We start from the raw sequence: 16,351 nt of genomic DNA on the forward strand, positions 1-16,351 counted from the left end.
TATTTTTAAAAGTTTTAAAAGACCAAAGACAAAAATAAAAATTTGAAGATGTTATTTCTCATCCCTTTCAGGTATTCAGGCAAGCACAGAAGTGAAGATCAAATTTCACTTTCAAATACATTTTTGGTTTATGAACATTTCATTAACAGCAATTCACTTATCAGTCCAGTTCCATGTCATATGTAAACACAGCTGTCAGGTAAAACTGTGGGAAGATCTATAAATAAGGGACAAATCTGTCACAGCCCTGATCATGAGAGGCAGGAAAGGTTCTGTGTTACCTACAAGCTCTGAATGGCAAGTATATAAGGCCTCAGACAGCAACTGGAAAGAACATCTGAGAAATAAACCAGCTTATCCTGGAGAAAAAGACCAGCTGGAAGTTTTTGTCGGCTCATGCTCGTAACAAGAATCTGTAATGAGGGGCAGCCTGCGAAGAGGGAGATCAAGGCCTGACCCAGCCCTCTGGCCACCTGCAGAGGCTCCTGGAGCTCCTCCATCGATCTGCAATGTCACCTGAGGGACCTTTCTTACCTAACACAGGTCATGAGGAGAGCTGCTCAACAGGGAATGTGTCCTGTGCCTGCAAAAGTGACAGTGCTTGCAAGTGGGCAGATAGGCTGTCGCTATTCATTGTGCCAGGGCCTACAGCCTCCAGACATAAATTAGGACAACTCCAGGCCAAGCACTGTATGCACAGAGGCAGGCACTGTTGGCTTTTCACACATGCCGGCATTGGCACGAACGATGATAAAGGCTGTAGGAGCAAGACCACGTTCACCCTGTATAAAATGTGTCTTATCTCCACAACAGTGGCAGGAAGCTGAGGCACAGAGAGATTAAATCTAAACATGCCTCAGCTGTTGCAAACCCTTGTCCAGGGAGCCTGCATTTCTTGAGCACCGTGGCTCTGTACCCTAGACATCCTCAGGTGCTCACAGCAGGGCGGCTGAACTGGCACTGCTAGCCGCAAGCACAAGCCAGTCCACATCAGCAGCACTGGGGATCTGCAGACATCCCAGCAGCGCCGGAGTGCCCTGCAGGCTGTCACAGGCCTGGCTTCAGCTCCCTCTGCTGCAGGAGCTGACACGACGTTTCTCCTCTGCAACGAAGAGTGCTCTATTTGCCCAGTACAGATTGGTTTGGGTAGGACAGCCCCCCTTCCCCTCACAGCCAAGTCCTCACAGAGAAAAGAAGTAAAAATTCGCTGGGGCAGAGGGGACAAGGTACAACCCTTTTATCCCACAGGTGTGGTACTGGAAGACAACAGCTTTCTGATACTTTCTCTTACAACTGCTTATGCAATTTCATTGATCATTGCTGAATTAAACTTCAAACAGTTCCAGTCCTTCAAGCACAGGGCTAGAGAGGTGCACTTCTCATAGCAGCACTCTCAATGAAACTTGAACTCCTGTCTCATCACCCTTGCTGAAAGAGGGGAAAAGAACAAAGCCAGTATAGTTTATAGATCAGCAGTAAGATTTTCATAGGGGAAAAGTAGGTCTTTGAAGACCATGAAGAGGGAACTGTACCTGCATCTCTGACTTCTTAGAGGAACACTCTACTCTTCAGCTATTAGAGATAAAAGTATGCTCAACATTTCTTTCTTCTCCAAGATCTGCTCAGGTTCATAAAAACAAACCAACAAACCAACAAACCTTGGATGCCTATTCTCAGGAGAAATCTTAGCTGTGAACCAGGATGCAGCCCTGAGCAAAGTACACAAGGATGGGGTTTAAGCCTTGCTTATTTGGTTAATTTAAATGTAATTAATTTCTGTTAATTTTATTAGATTCTGGCCAGCACTGGACATCTGTACTCCACACCAGCAGTAAGAACAAAGCATGCTGACAACAGACTGCTCCAAAGTACTAGAAAAAATATACCCACAGGTGTGGTAACTAAGAGCCACACTGACATTAATCAGCTAAACTTATCTATGCACACTAGGCACTCACCTCAGACTGGTGAACCAGTCAAGTATGGAGCTTACTGTTTCCGGGATATGAGCACTGACACATTTCTACAGCTTACAATTAAAAATGCTGGCCCTGATTTGTTACTCTGATGTAACAAGGTAACAAATGTACAACATTTACAATGCTGGTGTAAACACTTGATTAAAGTTGCGTGTCCAATGCAAGTGCACTAGTTTAATTTGCTACCAGCTCTACTGTAACGAGCTCATCCATCACCTCCAGCTCAAGGTTGCGGAACTCCAGCAGCTCATTCTGGTCTCGGGCATCCTGCAGCTCCTGTTGCAGACGGTTGTTTTCTGCTTCCAGTTTCTCTATCTAATAGAAATATGTAAATTCAGGATCTGTGTGACTGTTACAAGAAACATGGAATATTTGGTGAGTAGTAGTTCAGGTAGCATAGGCAGTGCAAAATCCAAACTCTAGAGATGATTCACTACTTGCTGTTTTATCTCAGTGAGTCTTTAGTTTACAGGTGAACTTCTGCTCATCAACCTCATAAACATAATAAAATGCTTAGGCTGGAGGTTTTCCTAAAACAATCCAATCCTAGTGAAGATCAGCAGGGAAGTTAACTCTACAGAGATATCAGGTTAGCTATTAATTAGTCTACGTTAGCTATAAAAGACACTGCTCTCATGGTAAAGCACTGGAATAGATTAGGGAGGGATGTGGAGATACCATTGTTGGAGGACTCTGAGCAGGGTGGATAAATGTCCAGGGATGACACAGAAACAGCTGCAGCTGCCCTGGAGAAGAGCTTGGGCTAGATTAGAGATTCCCAGTGTATAGTACATGAAGTACAGATGGCATGCAGGAAGAGCTCTCTTTGTGGAAGCAGTTACTGAGCAGCTATCCCACCCCATGCAAGTGCTTGGGTGAACAGCACAGCAAGCAACCCCACAAGAGTAGTTCTGTCAATTAGCAGATAGACTTAAATACCACCCATTGGCCAACTGTCTATAGCTTACTTGTTGTGGACAACTCTACCACTACCTCCTCAGCCTGCTCTCTTCTGCAAGTCTCCAGCCAGTGCCAGGATGTATAATTTGCAGTCAGATTTTCTGAGTAGGGCTGAAACAAGGACAGCTAGGGACCATGGTAAGATTGAGGTCAAATGAGCCCCCCTAGGTCAGTTTGTCTGGATGGGGAAGGACGGCACAGGGCTGGAGACTTATTAGGTGTGTTTATGGAAGGGCAGAAACACAGGCTAATAAACAGCTCAATGTCCAGATGGAGATCAGTGACAAGTGGTGTCCTTCAGGGGACCAGTATTGGGACCAGTACTGTTTCATATCTTCATCAATGACACAGCGGGATCAAGTGAACTCTCAGCAAGTTTGCAGGCAACACCAAGCTGACTGGTGTGGTTGACATGCCTGAGGAACAGGATGCCATCCAGAAGGACCTGGACAAGCTTGAGGCATGGGCCTGTGTGCACCTCATGAGGTTTAACAAGGCCAAGTGCAGGGTCCTGCACCTGGGTCGGGGCAAGCCCCAGTATCAATACAGGCTGGAGGATGAAGGGATTGAGAGCAGCCCTGCCAAGAAGGACTTGAGGGTACTGGTGGATGAAAAGCTGGACATGAGCTGGCAATGTGCACTCGCAGCCCAGAGGTGGGGGCTATATCCTGGGCTGCACCCAAAGCAGCGTGGCCAGCAGGGTGAGAGAGGGGATTCTGCTCCTCTACTCCACTCTGGTGAGACCCCACCTGGAGTACTGTGTCCAGCTCTGGAGCCCGCAGCACAGGAAAGACATGGACCTGTTGGAGAGGGTCCAGAGGAGGGCCACAAAAATGGTGAGAGGGATGGAACACCTCTCCTATGAGGTCAGGCTGAGAGAGTTTGGGTTGTCCAGCCTCAAGAAGAGAAGGCTCTGGGGAGACCTTATTGCAGCCTTCCACGACTTAAAGGGGGCCTATAAGAAATAAGGGGACAGACTTTTTAGTGGAGCCTGTTGCAACAGGACAAGGAGTAATGGTTTTAAACTAAAAGAGGGCAGATTTAGACTACATAGAAGGAAGAAATTTTTCACAATGAGGGTGGGGAAACACTGGCACAGGTTGCCCAGGTAGGTAGTAGATGCCCCATCCCTGGGAACATTCCAGGTCAGGTTGGACGGGGCTCTGAGCAACCTGATCTAGTTGAAGATGCCCATGCTCATTGCAGGGGGTTGGACTAGATGACCTTTAAAGGTCCCTTCCAACCCAAACTATTCTATGATTATATAAAATCTCATCTGAAGAGGTGAAAGAAGGCAGGAGACCTGGTGCTGGGAGTTATGGCCTCTTGCTGATGGCAGTCATACATATGGCCACTGCTGTTACTGTTGGTGACATAGAAGCAATGTTGAGGTCTTTTGTATCCTTATGTTCCATGATTAAAAATATATACATACATACAAATATAGATACACACACAAACAGGTGCTATTCCTAAATGTACCAAGGGACTGACCAGTACAAGTTTCACTGGACCTAGAGATGACTTTAAGGCCTTAAAAATATACAGAATACACAGGGACTAGGAGTATGAAAGGGTCCTGGTGCTAGAAAGTGTCTGTATGTCTACTGCTGTTTCACACCCAGAAGCTAAACTCAAAATATCCTGCCAATGCAGCAGCAGACTCTTCAGTGAAATGCTACTGGAATAAAGTTTTGTACCTCAGAGCCAGACCAATGAAGGGAGCTTCCAGCTCTCAGGCTGGAGCTTACCAGCAGAGCTGGTGCATCAGCAACTGCCAGCAACAACAGTGCCTAAGCAGAGCTGGAGAGGGCTTGTCTTTCCATATGTTACCCTGTCCATATTAATCTTTGCTGTTATATCCTTATACTACACCTGTAAGTACCAGACTGCATGTCCAAAAAGCATATTACAGGATCCTTCAGAGTGAACACGCAAAACTTGGGAACATACCTTGTCTAAAAGCTCTTGGTTCCTCTTAATGAATAGCTGTTTGTCTTCCACCCAGTGCGAGTCCTGTTGGATGAAGCAGTACTATTACAGAATAATCAAACTCCATGAGAATGGGCATGTTTATTGAAAACTTGAGCCACAATATTCAAGCTTTAAAATCCTACAGGAATGGACTGTCGTTTACAGCATAAGAACATATTAGTCTACCAAGCTGTAGCAAGGCTTCTGAACTCCCTAGAACTGCCTGTTTACTAAACAGCGACACTACATCTCATGGAAGTCTATACTGAAATTGTGCTAGGTATTTTGTAAGCAGAGCAGGTAAGATTCAAAATAGGAAAAGAAAATACACTAGAAGTGCTTACCTGCCCTTTCTGTGCCAAAGTTTTCTCCAGATCTTCTATTTTGGCTTTATATCTCTGGACTTCAGCTTGGAGCTGCTCCTGAGCCTGTTGAAGTCAGGCACAGCATTAAACAGCAACAAAACCAGCAATGTGACTGGTATTAAAAGGAAACCAAACACAGCAGAGTCTGGATTTATGCTGTTGCTTCCACCAAGTGAGTAACTGTTAGAAAAATTCTGGCTTAGCAATGTTTTGTGCCATCCCTCAGATTGGCATACAGATGATACAAGGGAACAGAGGGGTAGATCAGGCCCCTCTCCCCACCCAAGCCTATTATTACCATGTGTTGCATTACAGTAGTGAAACCCAGGCTCAGGTATTCGGGTGATGGGCTTTGCTCAAAGACCCCTGTAAGGGGCAGTCACTGAATTGAAGAAAAGTGCTTAGTAGAGGAGTGTGGCAAAAGGTAGTGGAAAGACGCAATTATAGATGCCCTGGGGGGGTCTTCAAAAGCTGACTCAACTAAGTGCTAAACAGACTGGTGCGATCTCACAACTGACACTGCTTTGAGCAGGAGTTTGGACTGGAGACTGCCTGAGGTCCCTTCCAGCCTGAATGATTCTACGATTTTATTAGGAGGGCAACAGTTTTAGCCTTGGAAGGTTTACTGTAGTCTGCATCAGATTCAAATTTGAATGTAATTTGCATGTCTCTGTTAGAAACATTCAGGTGAATATTCCTAAAGTTGTTGCAATACATGCCTTTGTGAAAACCCACAGGCTTCCATTTACCTTTAAAACCAGTCCTTTCACATCTTAGCAAAAGATGAGAAAATCCTTGTGATTCTGTGCCAAACTGCAGAATTGCCTGCTTTGGCATGGCTGCCTAACTGCAGGGTTTTCAAGTTCAGGTGGAGGACAGCCCCTTGCAAACTGCGTGATTGTGTCCATTCTTAATTGTTGCTGTCTTTGAACGTATTCAGCAAATGAGTGAAATGGACATCTCTCAGTTGTATGGATGTTGTGTGCAACTCCATTCCCTTGTATGTCACTTTGAGGGGTTTGTATGTCCTGATAGCAATGAAATGCTTTTACCCTCAATCAAATACTGACCTTGGCTTCTCTTTCAGCATCTATGATACCTCCTGTCTGCTCCTGCAGTAGTGCATATGCTCTCTGCAGGGCCTGATACTCCTTTGTCAGCTGTCGAAACCGCAGCTCTGATTCTTCTGCTGCTAAACTCTGAAGGATGAGAAAGGACATGTCTAAGAACCAGACAGTAGAGCATTGCCAAAGCAAAGAACCTAAGCGTGATTTGTTAAGCACAATAGTTGGTTTACAGGTCTTGATTCAAATAGCTTTTTTAGTGAGCTTGCTGTGATATGAGTTAATAAGAATGTGGAATTTATACAGCATTTATAGGTCTTTAAGCTAAAAGAAATGTAATAGGTTTATTTTCTTGAAGAGAGAGAGGAAAAAAATACCTGATTGCAATGAAGTCATAGCTGTAGACTCTATCAACTAGATTTTGAAAGAACCTCTCAGCATTTCAGTATATCACTAACCAAAATTGAGGCCAAACTTAATGAAGAAGTTATCACTCAATATGCGCTATAAAAACCTAAGTGTTTTTGAGAGCCTGGCCACTTGTTTTGGAAGCAAAGTCTCTGGAAAACCTGTCCTTGATTATGGAAAGAGTCAGATCTTACCTCATCCAGATCATCATCGGGGGTTGCTGGTGTTCTGTCTGTTCTATACGATGCCACAGAGGATGATTCAGAGTCCATGGAATCATCATCGTACCCAAAAACTGTATCCACCACATGTCTCTAAAGAAGGGAAAAACATGATTTCTGAATCTCCTTAGAAACAGGTAGCATGAGTCTCTGAGGGGTGGGGAGCAGGGAAGGTTAGTTCAAAATCACATTGCTGATTACTTAAAACAGGAAAGACATGAAAAAAGAGCAGTGGGCTACCCCTGCAACTACCATCTCCAAACAAAACCCAAAAGGAGCCATATTGAAGATTAGGTCTTGTGCTGGTGGAGAATGAGTTTGCTGATTAATTTTTCTGAGCTGAGGATCTGTCTCAATCTAAGACTTGGAAAACATAATGGGAGCAGCAACAGCCTAAAGGAAAAGTCTCTGCCCTTGCAGGAAGGCAAGAGAATTGTTTGTTAACCCCAAAACTGTTCAGAAGACATTTATCAATATGCAGACTGGTGTGCAAAGATAACACCATAAAGAGCTGGAAATGTGTGCAGAACAGGGAACCTTCTAAATCTTGAATCACACAAAAAACATGTACCAAAGATACTAATAACCTTCTGCATGTGCTATCTTTTTTTTTGTTCATACTTTTCCAAGTGAAGATAATAGCCATATTCTCCCATGTTATAATCTCTGGATTAGAAACAAAGTTGACTGATGAAAATGCTTTTTAGTCCTTGTCTCCCAGTTATGTCTGCTGTGTACTGCTTCAAAACCCATATAGAAACAATGTGATGACACATCTAGGCCCCATTTTGCTGAAAGTAAAACTGAAAATAGCTACACACCCTTAACTGAATTTCAAAGTGGACTTAAAAAGCTCTCCCAAAGTAACTAAGGTGTTTATAAACCCAATCACTAAAGCAGATTGTTATAATCCACAAATCTCTCATTAATCAGATTGTTAAAATGTGTTTTCCTATAGAGCCTACTAGTATTTTTATGAGCTACAAGCAATTTTTCCTCTTACCTTAATTGGCTTTGAGCTCCTTTTATGCTTTCTGCGACGAATTAGTTTCTCCCTGTCCTAGAAAATAAGATTAGAAATTTACTCTTTCTTCTCTTGTTTGCAGCTGTAGAAGGCCAAATCTACAGAGGAAATAAATTATCGGGCTTCCACCGTGTCTCTGTTCATACATTCAAACAGGAATCTGATTCCAAGTGGAAGTGAGGATTCATATCCAAATCTGTATGTATGCCAGCTGAAAACCACTTAAAGAAGGGAAGATGGGATATCTGAAAAAAAAAACCCACCCTTGTGCAGTTGCCTTGACAGGCTGTCAAATGACAGGTGCTCATGGATTTCCTGTTAAAATCACTGGGAGGCCTGTTGCAGGGGACTGGTTTGGGCTTTGTATGAGAGGCTGTCTGCCTTCCCTGCAGAGGAGATGCTGCCTCTGTCTCAAAGTCATTAAATGATCATAGAATCTTTGGGTTGGAACGAACCTTTAAAGATCATCTAGTTCAAACCCCCTGCAATGAGCAGGGACATCTTCAACTAGATCAGGTAGCTTAAAGCCTCATCCAACCTGACCTAGAATGTTCCCAGGGATGGGGCATCTACCACCTCTCTGGGCAACCTGTGCCAGTGTTTCCCCACCCTCATTGTGAAAAATTTCTTCCTTCTATGTAGTCTAAATCTGCCCTCTTTTAGTTTAAAACCGTTACTCCTTGTCCTGTTGCAACAGACCCTGCTAAGAAGTCTATCCCCATCTTTCTTATAGGCTCTGTTTAAGTCCTGGAAGGCTGCAATAAGTAGTGTTGATCTTGCCACTCCTAGCAATGATGTCTTAGAAGAGGCAACAGCCTCTTTTGGAGTCTCTTTCTCCTTCCCCTCAACATCATAATGCAAAGTGAGATGAAAAAGGGGTTGTCACTATTAAATGAACTAGTGAACCACTGTCTAGCAGCACACACTTTTCCAGCACATGATATTGCACTGTGTGCCTGCCTCTTAAGGAAACTTTTTCATGGTAGCTTAATTATAATGGTAAAACAGCTTGGCACAGCTTGGCTTGTGAATATGTAGGTAACTTCCCAAGCTCCACAGTTCTTAGTCTGTGTTCATTTCTAGAGCTCAATTCACACACAAGAGTTATACTTTTGAGTTGTAAGGTCTGATGCCCCACTAGAAATTCAGTTAAACTTCATCCACACACACCTACATCTAAAAATTTGCAGGTGTTAAAAGTAACATAAGATATTAACCCTCAGACCTCAGTTATAAGAAGAAATACTATCAGTGGTGAACTGTACACAGGAATCATTCCTAATTTCCTTGTGCTCTAGACATACCCTTGTTAACTCATCAATTATGTTCTGTTGTTCTATGACCTGAAGCTTTAAGAATTCAGTTTCTTGTTCCTCGTTAGCCTGATCCAGGTCATTGAGAGATCTTAATTTCTTTAGAGGAGGATGTGATGTCATTTTTTCTCTCTGTGGTAAAAAGAAACAACAGATAAAATAAGATCCACCAATTAAAAGACAAAAAGACCACCTTTCAGTTAAAAATTAGACATCATCTTTCATTTAAACTGTACAGCCTAAGTAGCTCCAGCTACACCATTTTTATAACTTTTCTAATACCTGTCAGCACTTCTCAACAATAAAGCAGCACAGCAAGGCTGAGTTCCTCAACCAGAACAACAAAGCTTTATCTATTTACTTACTGTGTGGCAATATAGCCTCTACAGCAGCCGTTAAAGGTCATATACCATAGCTCTTCCTTTGCCATGCACCAAGATGCCCTAACACGTGGCAAATATAGTTGAATCCCCTACCTGTCCAGAGGGTATGCAAATAGTATCTACTCCTATAACCCCATGCCCTTACTGATACCCATCATATGACCATATACAGTGAGGAAACAGACATGCTTTAGTCATGTGAAAGACATGCATCCAGTCAGAATCAAAAAAAGGCAAGAAACGTGGTACCGCATCTATTTTAACTAGAAGTTCACGTCCTGACTGCTCCTGAGCATATGTGGGAGAAGAGATGGGTACAGCCCATGACAATTACTCTAGCCACCTACAGCTTGCTAACTTCCATAATTTGGGCATCTATACTGTAAAGAGCAGATGTCAGGGAGCTAAGTTAGAACATATGTGCTGTGTGCACATACATGCCCCAGTGGTGCTGCCCACTGACGTCTAATGCATGCAGATTCCCAAGTCCCTTCTCTTTGCTGTAGGAGAGCCCAAGGGGCTGTTATCTGTGCTACCACAGCTGTGAAAGAAGAATTCTGACCCGTGACACCTGCAATAAGTTTATCTGTCTTCTGGACATGGGTAAATTGCAGTCTTAAAGTGGATTAACCTCGTAACACTAAAGCCTTTTTTCTGTAAGACAAGAAAGTGAATCTGATCATCTCATCCTAATCAGCAGGAAAGCTGCATCCATTGCGGAACAGTCAGCCTGCTCAAGATGAGGGCAGTAGCTATTGCAAGCCAGAGAGACAAGACACACAAACACACTTAGCAGGGGAAGTCTTCTCAGCCTGCCAGCTTACATCTGGCAAACCAGAACTAGCACCTCCTTTTTTTTTCATTAATGTGAAAGCAACATTGGTGCATGCATAGGGACTGGATTCTGACTGATACTCAGGGCAATTCTGTCTGAAGGATCTACAGACATAACTGGTTTGACCTTGCTTCGTATAGCCCTGATATGTGAAATTTATAACCCTAGCCAAATTTGTAACATCACCATTCTCCCATTCCCATATCCATCTGCCATGCATATGTTTTATGGAGAGATTGTATGTGCTCAGTGGCAGACCAGAACCATACTTTGCCATCATAGGCTCTAACAAGAACATGTACATTGAAAGATGAACATCATGCTGGCTGTAATCATTGCTCTTAACAGCTTGTTTTTTGAGTTCCAGATGCAAAATAGCCCAGGGGGATATAACTCAAAGATACAACTATTTTTTTTCTTTTTCTTTAAAACAATTGAAACTCAAAATTCTACATTCTGGGATAGTATTAATGACTATGATTATGCATTCACTTAAATATATTGCACATATATGCATAATACACAATGTTATAGTATGTAAGTCTATTATATAGCCATACTTAGGTCTCTATATCTCATCAATAGTATTACACGCTATATACAACACATTTTCTCTATGTATATACATGCATACACTATGCAGATGTGGCCACCATAACATAGATGATACAGTAATCCTCATTTTGGTCTTCAGTACCAACCATTTCTATATTTTCTTTAGCGACTGCTTTCAGTTTGTCTTCCATGCGCTGCAAAGACTGCATAAGTTCATCATTTCTCTTCGTGAGGCACTTGTTCTTTTCCAGAAGAGGTTTACATTGTTTCTCAGCTTCTCGGACACGCTTCAACTGGATTGATAATACAATTAATAATTGTAAATAATCCAAATAAAAGATATTTTTTCTCCCTCCTTTGTTCTCCCTGTAGGACTACTGTCCCAGTAAAATGGAAATGATGCTTACAGCTTCCATTACTTACTTTATCTATAAATCTGAAACCATAATTCTGCATACCTGTTTCCAAAATATGGCTATGGGAAAACTCAGACATAGTTTGAGCACTGTGTAAGCACTGCAAAGCTGCTACAAAGGTCTGAAATGACCTGTGCTTTATCTGCAAGAAACCCACTGATTTTCTCATTGAAAGACAGATTTGCATAGGTACCAACTCAGTTTGGATCACAGCAATAACAACCTAGTTGTAAGTCTGGTTTTTAATGCCACACAGTGAAATACTTGTGCACATGCACAATGAACTTTGTTTTAATGAAGAAATCACATAACATTTAAACAACAAATCCCATAAGATAGCAAGGTATCTTAGGGCATGCTTGGAAGTTCCAGTACTGGTACAACTAGAGTTTTAACCAAGATCTCTTCCTCTGAAAAATTAGATACATCCAGTAATACTGTGAGGTTTATAGATATAATTTCTTTTTCTAAGGGAGAACAAGGAAGATGGCATGTGGCTGTGGAAAGACATCATCTTTGTGTCCAGATGATCTACCTAACAAAGGCACTGTCCCAGTTCTGTGTTACTGTTCATCACTGAGAGGTTCCTGCCCCTTGCAGTTCTGCTGAGGAAAGGACTGTGAGAGTTTTCTAATGGCTATTAAGGACAGTTAACCACATTTACTTACATCATCACATCATCTTACCGAGCTATTTAAACTAACCCAGAGATTTTGTCTGAATCAGGTTAGCAAGTACCTGAAGATCTCTTCTGCTAACAGGAAAGGGGGAAGCAACTAGGAAGTGGTTACATCTTTGATCAGCACAGTTGTGGGCAAAACAACCATTGGTCCTACCCTAAGAATGAGGTTAGTTATTGCTGGTCCAACTGTATCTTAAAGTGTATGGCATTTCCAGCAGTACTCCTGGTCACATTTAACAAAACGTGTTCATTGTAGTCACACTGTGCAAGATACAGCTTCGAAGCCTTTTAAAATTATTTTTTTCCTTGTTAAAAAATACCCTGAATATTTAATGACATGCAACAGCTAATCAAGCTGACTCATCAGACTCCAAGCTATTCAGTATCAAAGAAATTTGGGGGTTAAGAGCTTCTCAATAACTGAACAAATTTATAATTTGCAATCTTGATAAGACATTATTTTGCAAATATTACATTAAGAACATTGAGGAGATCCAAGCCAGTTAAATTTATATGAAAGGAGTGCATTAGGACTTCTATCTCAGGAATAAAAAAAAAAAAAAAAAAAATCAAGAGTCGAATTTCACCACCCTCATCCTTAATCACAGAAGTACAAATACAGAGAGATTAAAAAGCCAGAGTGCTGACTTCAACACATGGGTGTCACCATCTAGGAATAAATCAGATAAAGGGATCCATTCACCGTTGTCCATTTTCCTAGATCTGATACTTAACTGTTCTCAATCTGGTCAAATACTGGACTACAGACTTTATTTCATTTACAGGTTAAGTCTCACCATACACTGTTGTATGCTGAAAAGGTCAAGGAGGAAACATAAGCATTCATACAGAAACCTAGAAGACTCTCTGCTTCAACTTCTGTTGTGATTTTGTACTCCTGTAACTTCAATGAAATTACTGTTTAATTCTAGGATAAAAAAAAAATCATCCTCAGCCTCCTGAGTGACTAGTTTGAGGGATGGAAAAGGCATATTCCTCACTGGCTGTCATCCTTGGATCCTCCTCTCTTTGCCTTTCTCTATGGCTCCTGACCTCCTCAGGCTGATAGCGCAAAGTTCACACACCAGTTCATTTCGTTCATCAACGAGCAAGGTGTTCCTGTCTTCCAGCTTCCGAATTGTGGCATTCAACTCTGCTATCCTCTTCTGGTTTCTGCGCAAGTCCTGTTGATTGGCAACAACATAATACAATTAGTGATTCTTTTCAAAATACATGCTTGAAAGAAGAATCCTCAAAAGCTACACACCAGTCAACTTAAGCTGTCGTCATTAACAAGTTATATTTATGGATTTTTACAATATTGAACATGCTGCTAAAAAAAAAAATATTTTGGAAGAAAGTATCTGGTTTGGGGCATACTTTAAGATTGAAATTTTCCAGTTGTTAAAAAAAAAAAAAAAAAAAAGAGAGAAAGCAACCAAACAGATGTTGACATCTATTTACAAATGGGAAGAAGAGACAAAAAGCTAGAAGATTCTAATTTTTATTGCCTTTTCCTATACACTGCTTCTATTTGCTGAGCCACTATGTCAGGCAAAAAAGTACAGACGCCCTTTTTGGTATCAATTGCATTTACTTTCTTATTCCTCATTTGTATATGTGTAAATATGTGTATATATACACATTTGTTGTGTAAACATCATATATTTTGTCACACAACCAGTGAGTTGCATGCTTTGTAAATAATAGCAAGCAAGGGCTGTATATGTCAAGAATAAGACAGAGAAACAGGAGGATCTCCTAAGAGTCTCCTGGATTCCCCCACCAGACTTCTCCCTGCACATCCTCCCAATTCTATCTGTTTTTGAGGATGCATGCTATCCAGGTAGTTATGTTCACGGAATGATTCTTTCAAAGGGGCACTAAGTATTTAAGTTGTTTTATATTTGTAAATAGAGCGACTGAGAAAACAGACTTCTAAACTTTGTCCCACTAGCATTCTCTCTGAAGAATCTATGGACATAACTTCTCTGTGGTAAGAGTGGGAATGTTTTCCCAGGGCCTGAGAAAAACATTTAAGCAAGAGAAACACGGCCATGTTCCTCTTTTGCTGGGGCCAGTAAAACCTGCATACAGGGCTGCTGCAGTGCTCTGAACCATCTCCGGCCCTTCCAGGGATTTCTCTCTTGGGACTGCTCATGTTACACTCTGCCTCCTTCACCAAGAACAGTTGTTCATCCAGAGCTTCCTTCTGCAGCTGCAGCTTCTGCACATAGCCTGTCTGTGTCTCCAGTTCTTTCTCCAAGGAAAATATGATCCTGTCTTTAGCCTTGATCTCGTCCATCTGAATGAGAGAAACACCAGAACAATGATATTACTATGTAAAGTCAACAGCATTTCAGCCTTCTCTAGTCTAGTAGTACGTGGTTTACTTAATAGTGGTGTTTACCACTTAAATCTGCTATATCATACTGCACCAGGCTTGTAAAAAAAGACACTGAGGTTTCAGCCTGTCTTGGTTTAGCCCACCTCTGGGCCAAACTCTAGCAATTGCTCTATCCCCCGAAAACCCTCTCTCAGCCGAGAAAGGGAAATTGGGGGAAAAAAGGGTTCAGATGGGTTGAAATAGAAACAGATTTAATAAAACGATAAAACTAATACTAAAGCACTATAAAGTACGCAGACTTATACTCAGCCCAGACAGTGGTCACAAGCTGCATACTCCCAGCAGCGAACGCTGGCTGGCAGACACTGTGAGCGGCACAGCTCCAGCGCAGGGAGAAGGGATGGCAGCCATGCAGGCAGAGAGCCGCTCCCGGAAGACTCCCCAGTTTATAGTGAGCGCAACATTTATGGTATAGAATACTTCTGCTGTCAAAATTCAGAGGGCAGGTGAGAAGAATCCACCACTACTAGTCTGTATTATGTTACTGAGCATTTTGGCAACACAAGAGTATACCTCCAGTACACAGGCAGCCTGGGTCAGCTGCCTTAGCCTCCGTTCCTCCCAGCTTTAGCACCTGGCTATCTCAAGACTGCTAGAGGCCTTGATCACTACGGACACCCGCACACCACGGCTGGCCATGAACTAAAACAAAGTGTCTTAATCAACTTTTTTCTCACAGTAGCAGGTACAGCAGTCTTCTCAGAAACGCAGCTTTCCTGAACAGAACGCTGATTTTATGATTCTATCCCAGCAAAACCAGGATGCAGCCATAAGTGAGTGGCTGTGAAAAGTTAGGATCAATTGGAAAAGTGGAGATTTCTTACCACCATACAGAGAACAGTAATTTGAAAAGGATAGCCTTGGGAGCAGAGTGATGGGTGAGACCCTCCAGGGATGGCAGCCATGCAGGCAGAGAGCCGCTCCCGGAAGACTCCCCAGTTTATAGTGAGCGCAACATTTATGGTATAGAATACTTCTGCTGTCAAAATTCAGAGGGCAGGTGAGAAGAATCCACCACTACTAGTCTGTATTATGTTACTGAGCATTTTGGCAACACAAGAGTATACCTCCAGTACACAGGCAGCCTGGGTCAGCTGCCTTAGCCTCCGTTCCTCCCAGCTTTAGCACCTGGCTATCTCAAGACTGCTAGAGGCCTTGATCACTACGGACACCCGCACACCACGGCTGGCCATGAACTAAAACAAAGTGTCTTAATCAACTTTTTTCTCACAGTAGCAGGTACAGCAGTCTTCTCAGAAACGCAGCTTTCCTGAACAGAACGCTGATTTTATGATTCTATCCCAGCAAAACCAGGATGCAGCCATAAGTGAGTGGCTGTGAAAAGTTAGGATCAATTGGAAAAGTGGAGATTTCTTACCACCATACAGAGAACAGTAATTTGAAAAGGATGGGTTCAGTAAAAAGAAATTCATTTGACATAAAAAGTTAGCACATTCCTAGACAAGCAACTTGGTAATGTCTCACATGTCCTTGCATTCATTAAGATCATTTTTGTTTTCTTCTTTTTATGCTCCTTTCTAGGATGACCACAGATTTACTTCAATATCAGCTGAAGTCTTTCAGCAGAGTAGGGAAAATTGGGATTTGGGAGTTGGGAGCTGATAGGAAGGCTAAAACCAGGACCCAGCCAGAATCATCACAGTCTGGTCACCCCTGGTATGAAAGGGGCAGAGGTGTGGAAATTCTTGCATAGCCATGTTTGTGGCTGGGGGTACTGCTTTGGAGGAAAAAACCACAACAACAT

The 16,351-nt window shown here is 42.4% G+C and overlaps 1 protein-coding gene across 1 annotated transcript in view; it reads right to left on the reverse strand.

Annotated features, from left to right (window-relative positions):
- Positions 1–2,153: 2,153 nt before the first annotated feature.
- JAKMIP2 (janus kinase and microtubule interacting protein 2) overlaps positions 2,154–16,351 on the reverse strand; it is a 20,881-nt gene continuing 6,683 nt past the window's right edge. Inside the window, exons 3-12 of the mRNA XM_010296828.1 lie at positions 14,275–14,484; positions 13,265–13,363; positions 11,228–11,374; positions 9,300–9,440; positions 7,975–8,031; positions 6,945–7,064; positions 6,349–6,477; positions 5,258–5,341; positions 4,893–4,955; positions 2,154–2,294 (exon numbers count right to left, since the gene is read on the reverse strand). Coding sequence (XP_010295130.1) covers positions 2,154–2,294; positions 4,893–4,955; positions 5,258–5,341; positions 6,349–6,477; positions 6,945–7,064; positions 7,975–8,031; positions 9,300–9,440; positions 11,228–11,374; positions 13,265–13,363; positions 14,275–14,484 — 1,191 coding nt within the window. The remainder of the gene's footprint in view (positions 2,295–4,892; positions 4,956–5,257; positions 5,342–6,348; positions 6,478–6,944; positions 7,065–7,974; positions 8,032–9,299; positions 9,441–11,227; positions 11,375–13,264; positions 13,364–14,274; positions 14,485–16,351) is intronic.

The sequence above is a fragment of the Phaethon lepturus genome, unplaced genomic scaffold (assembly GCF_000687285.1).
Source record: "Phaethon lepturus isolate BGI_N335 unplaced genomic scaffold, ASM68728v1 scaffold21521, whole genome shotgun sequence".
NCBI lineage: Eukaryota > Metazoa > Chordata > Aves > Phaethontiformes > Phaethontidae > Phaethon > Phaethon lepturus.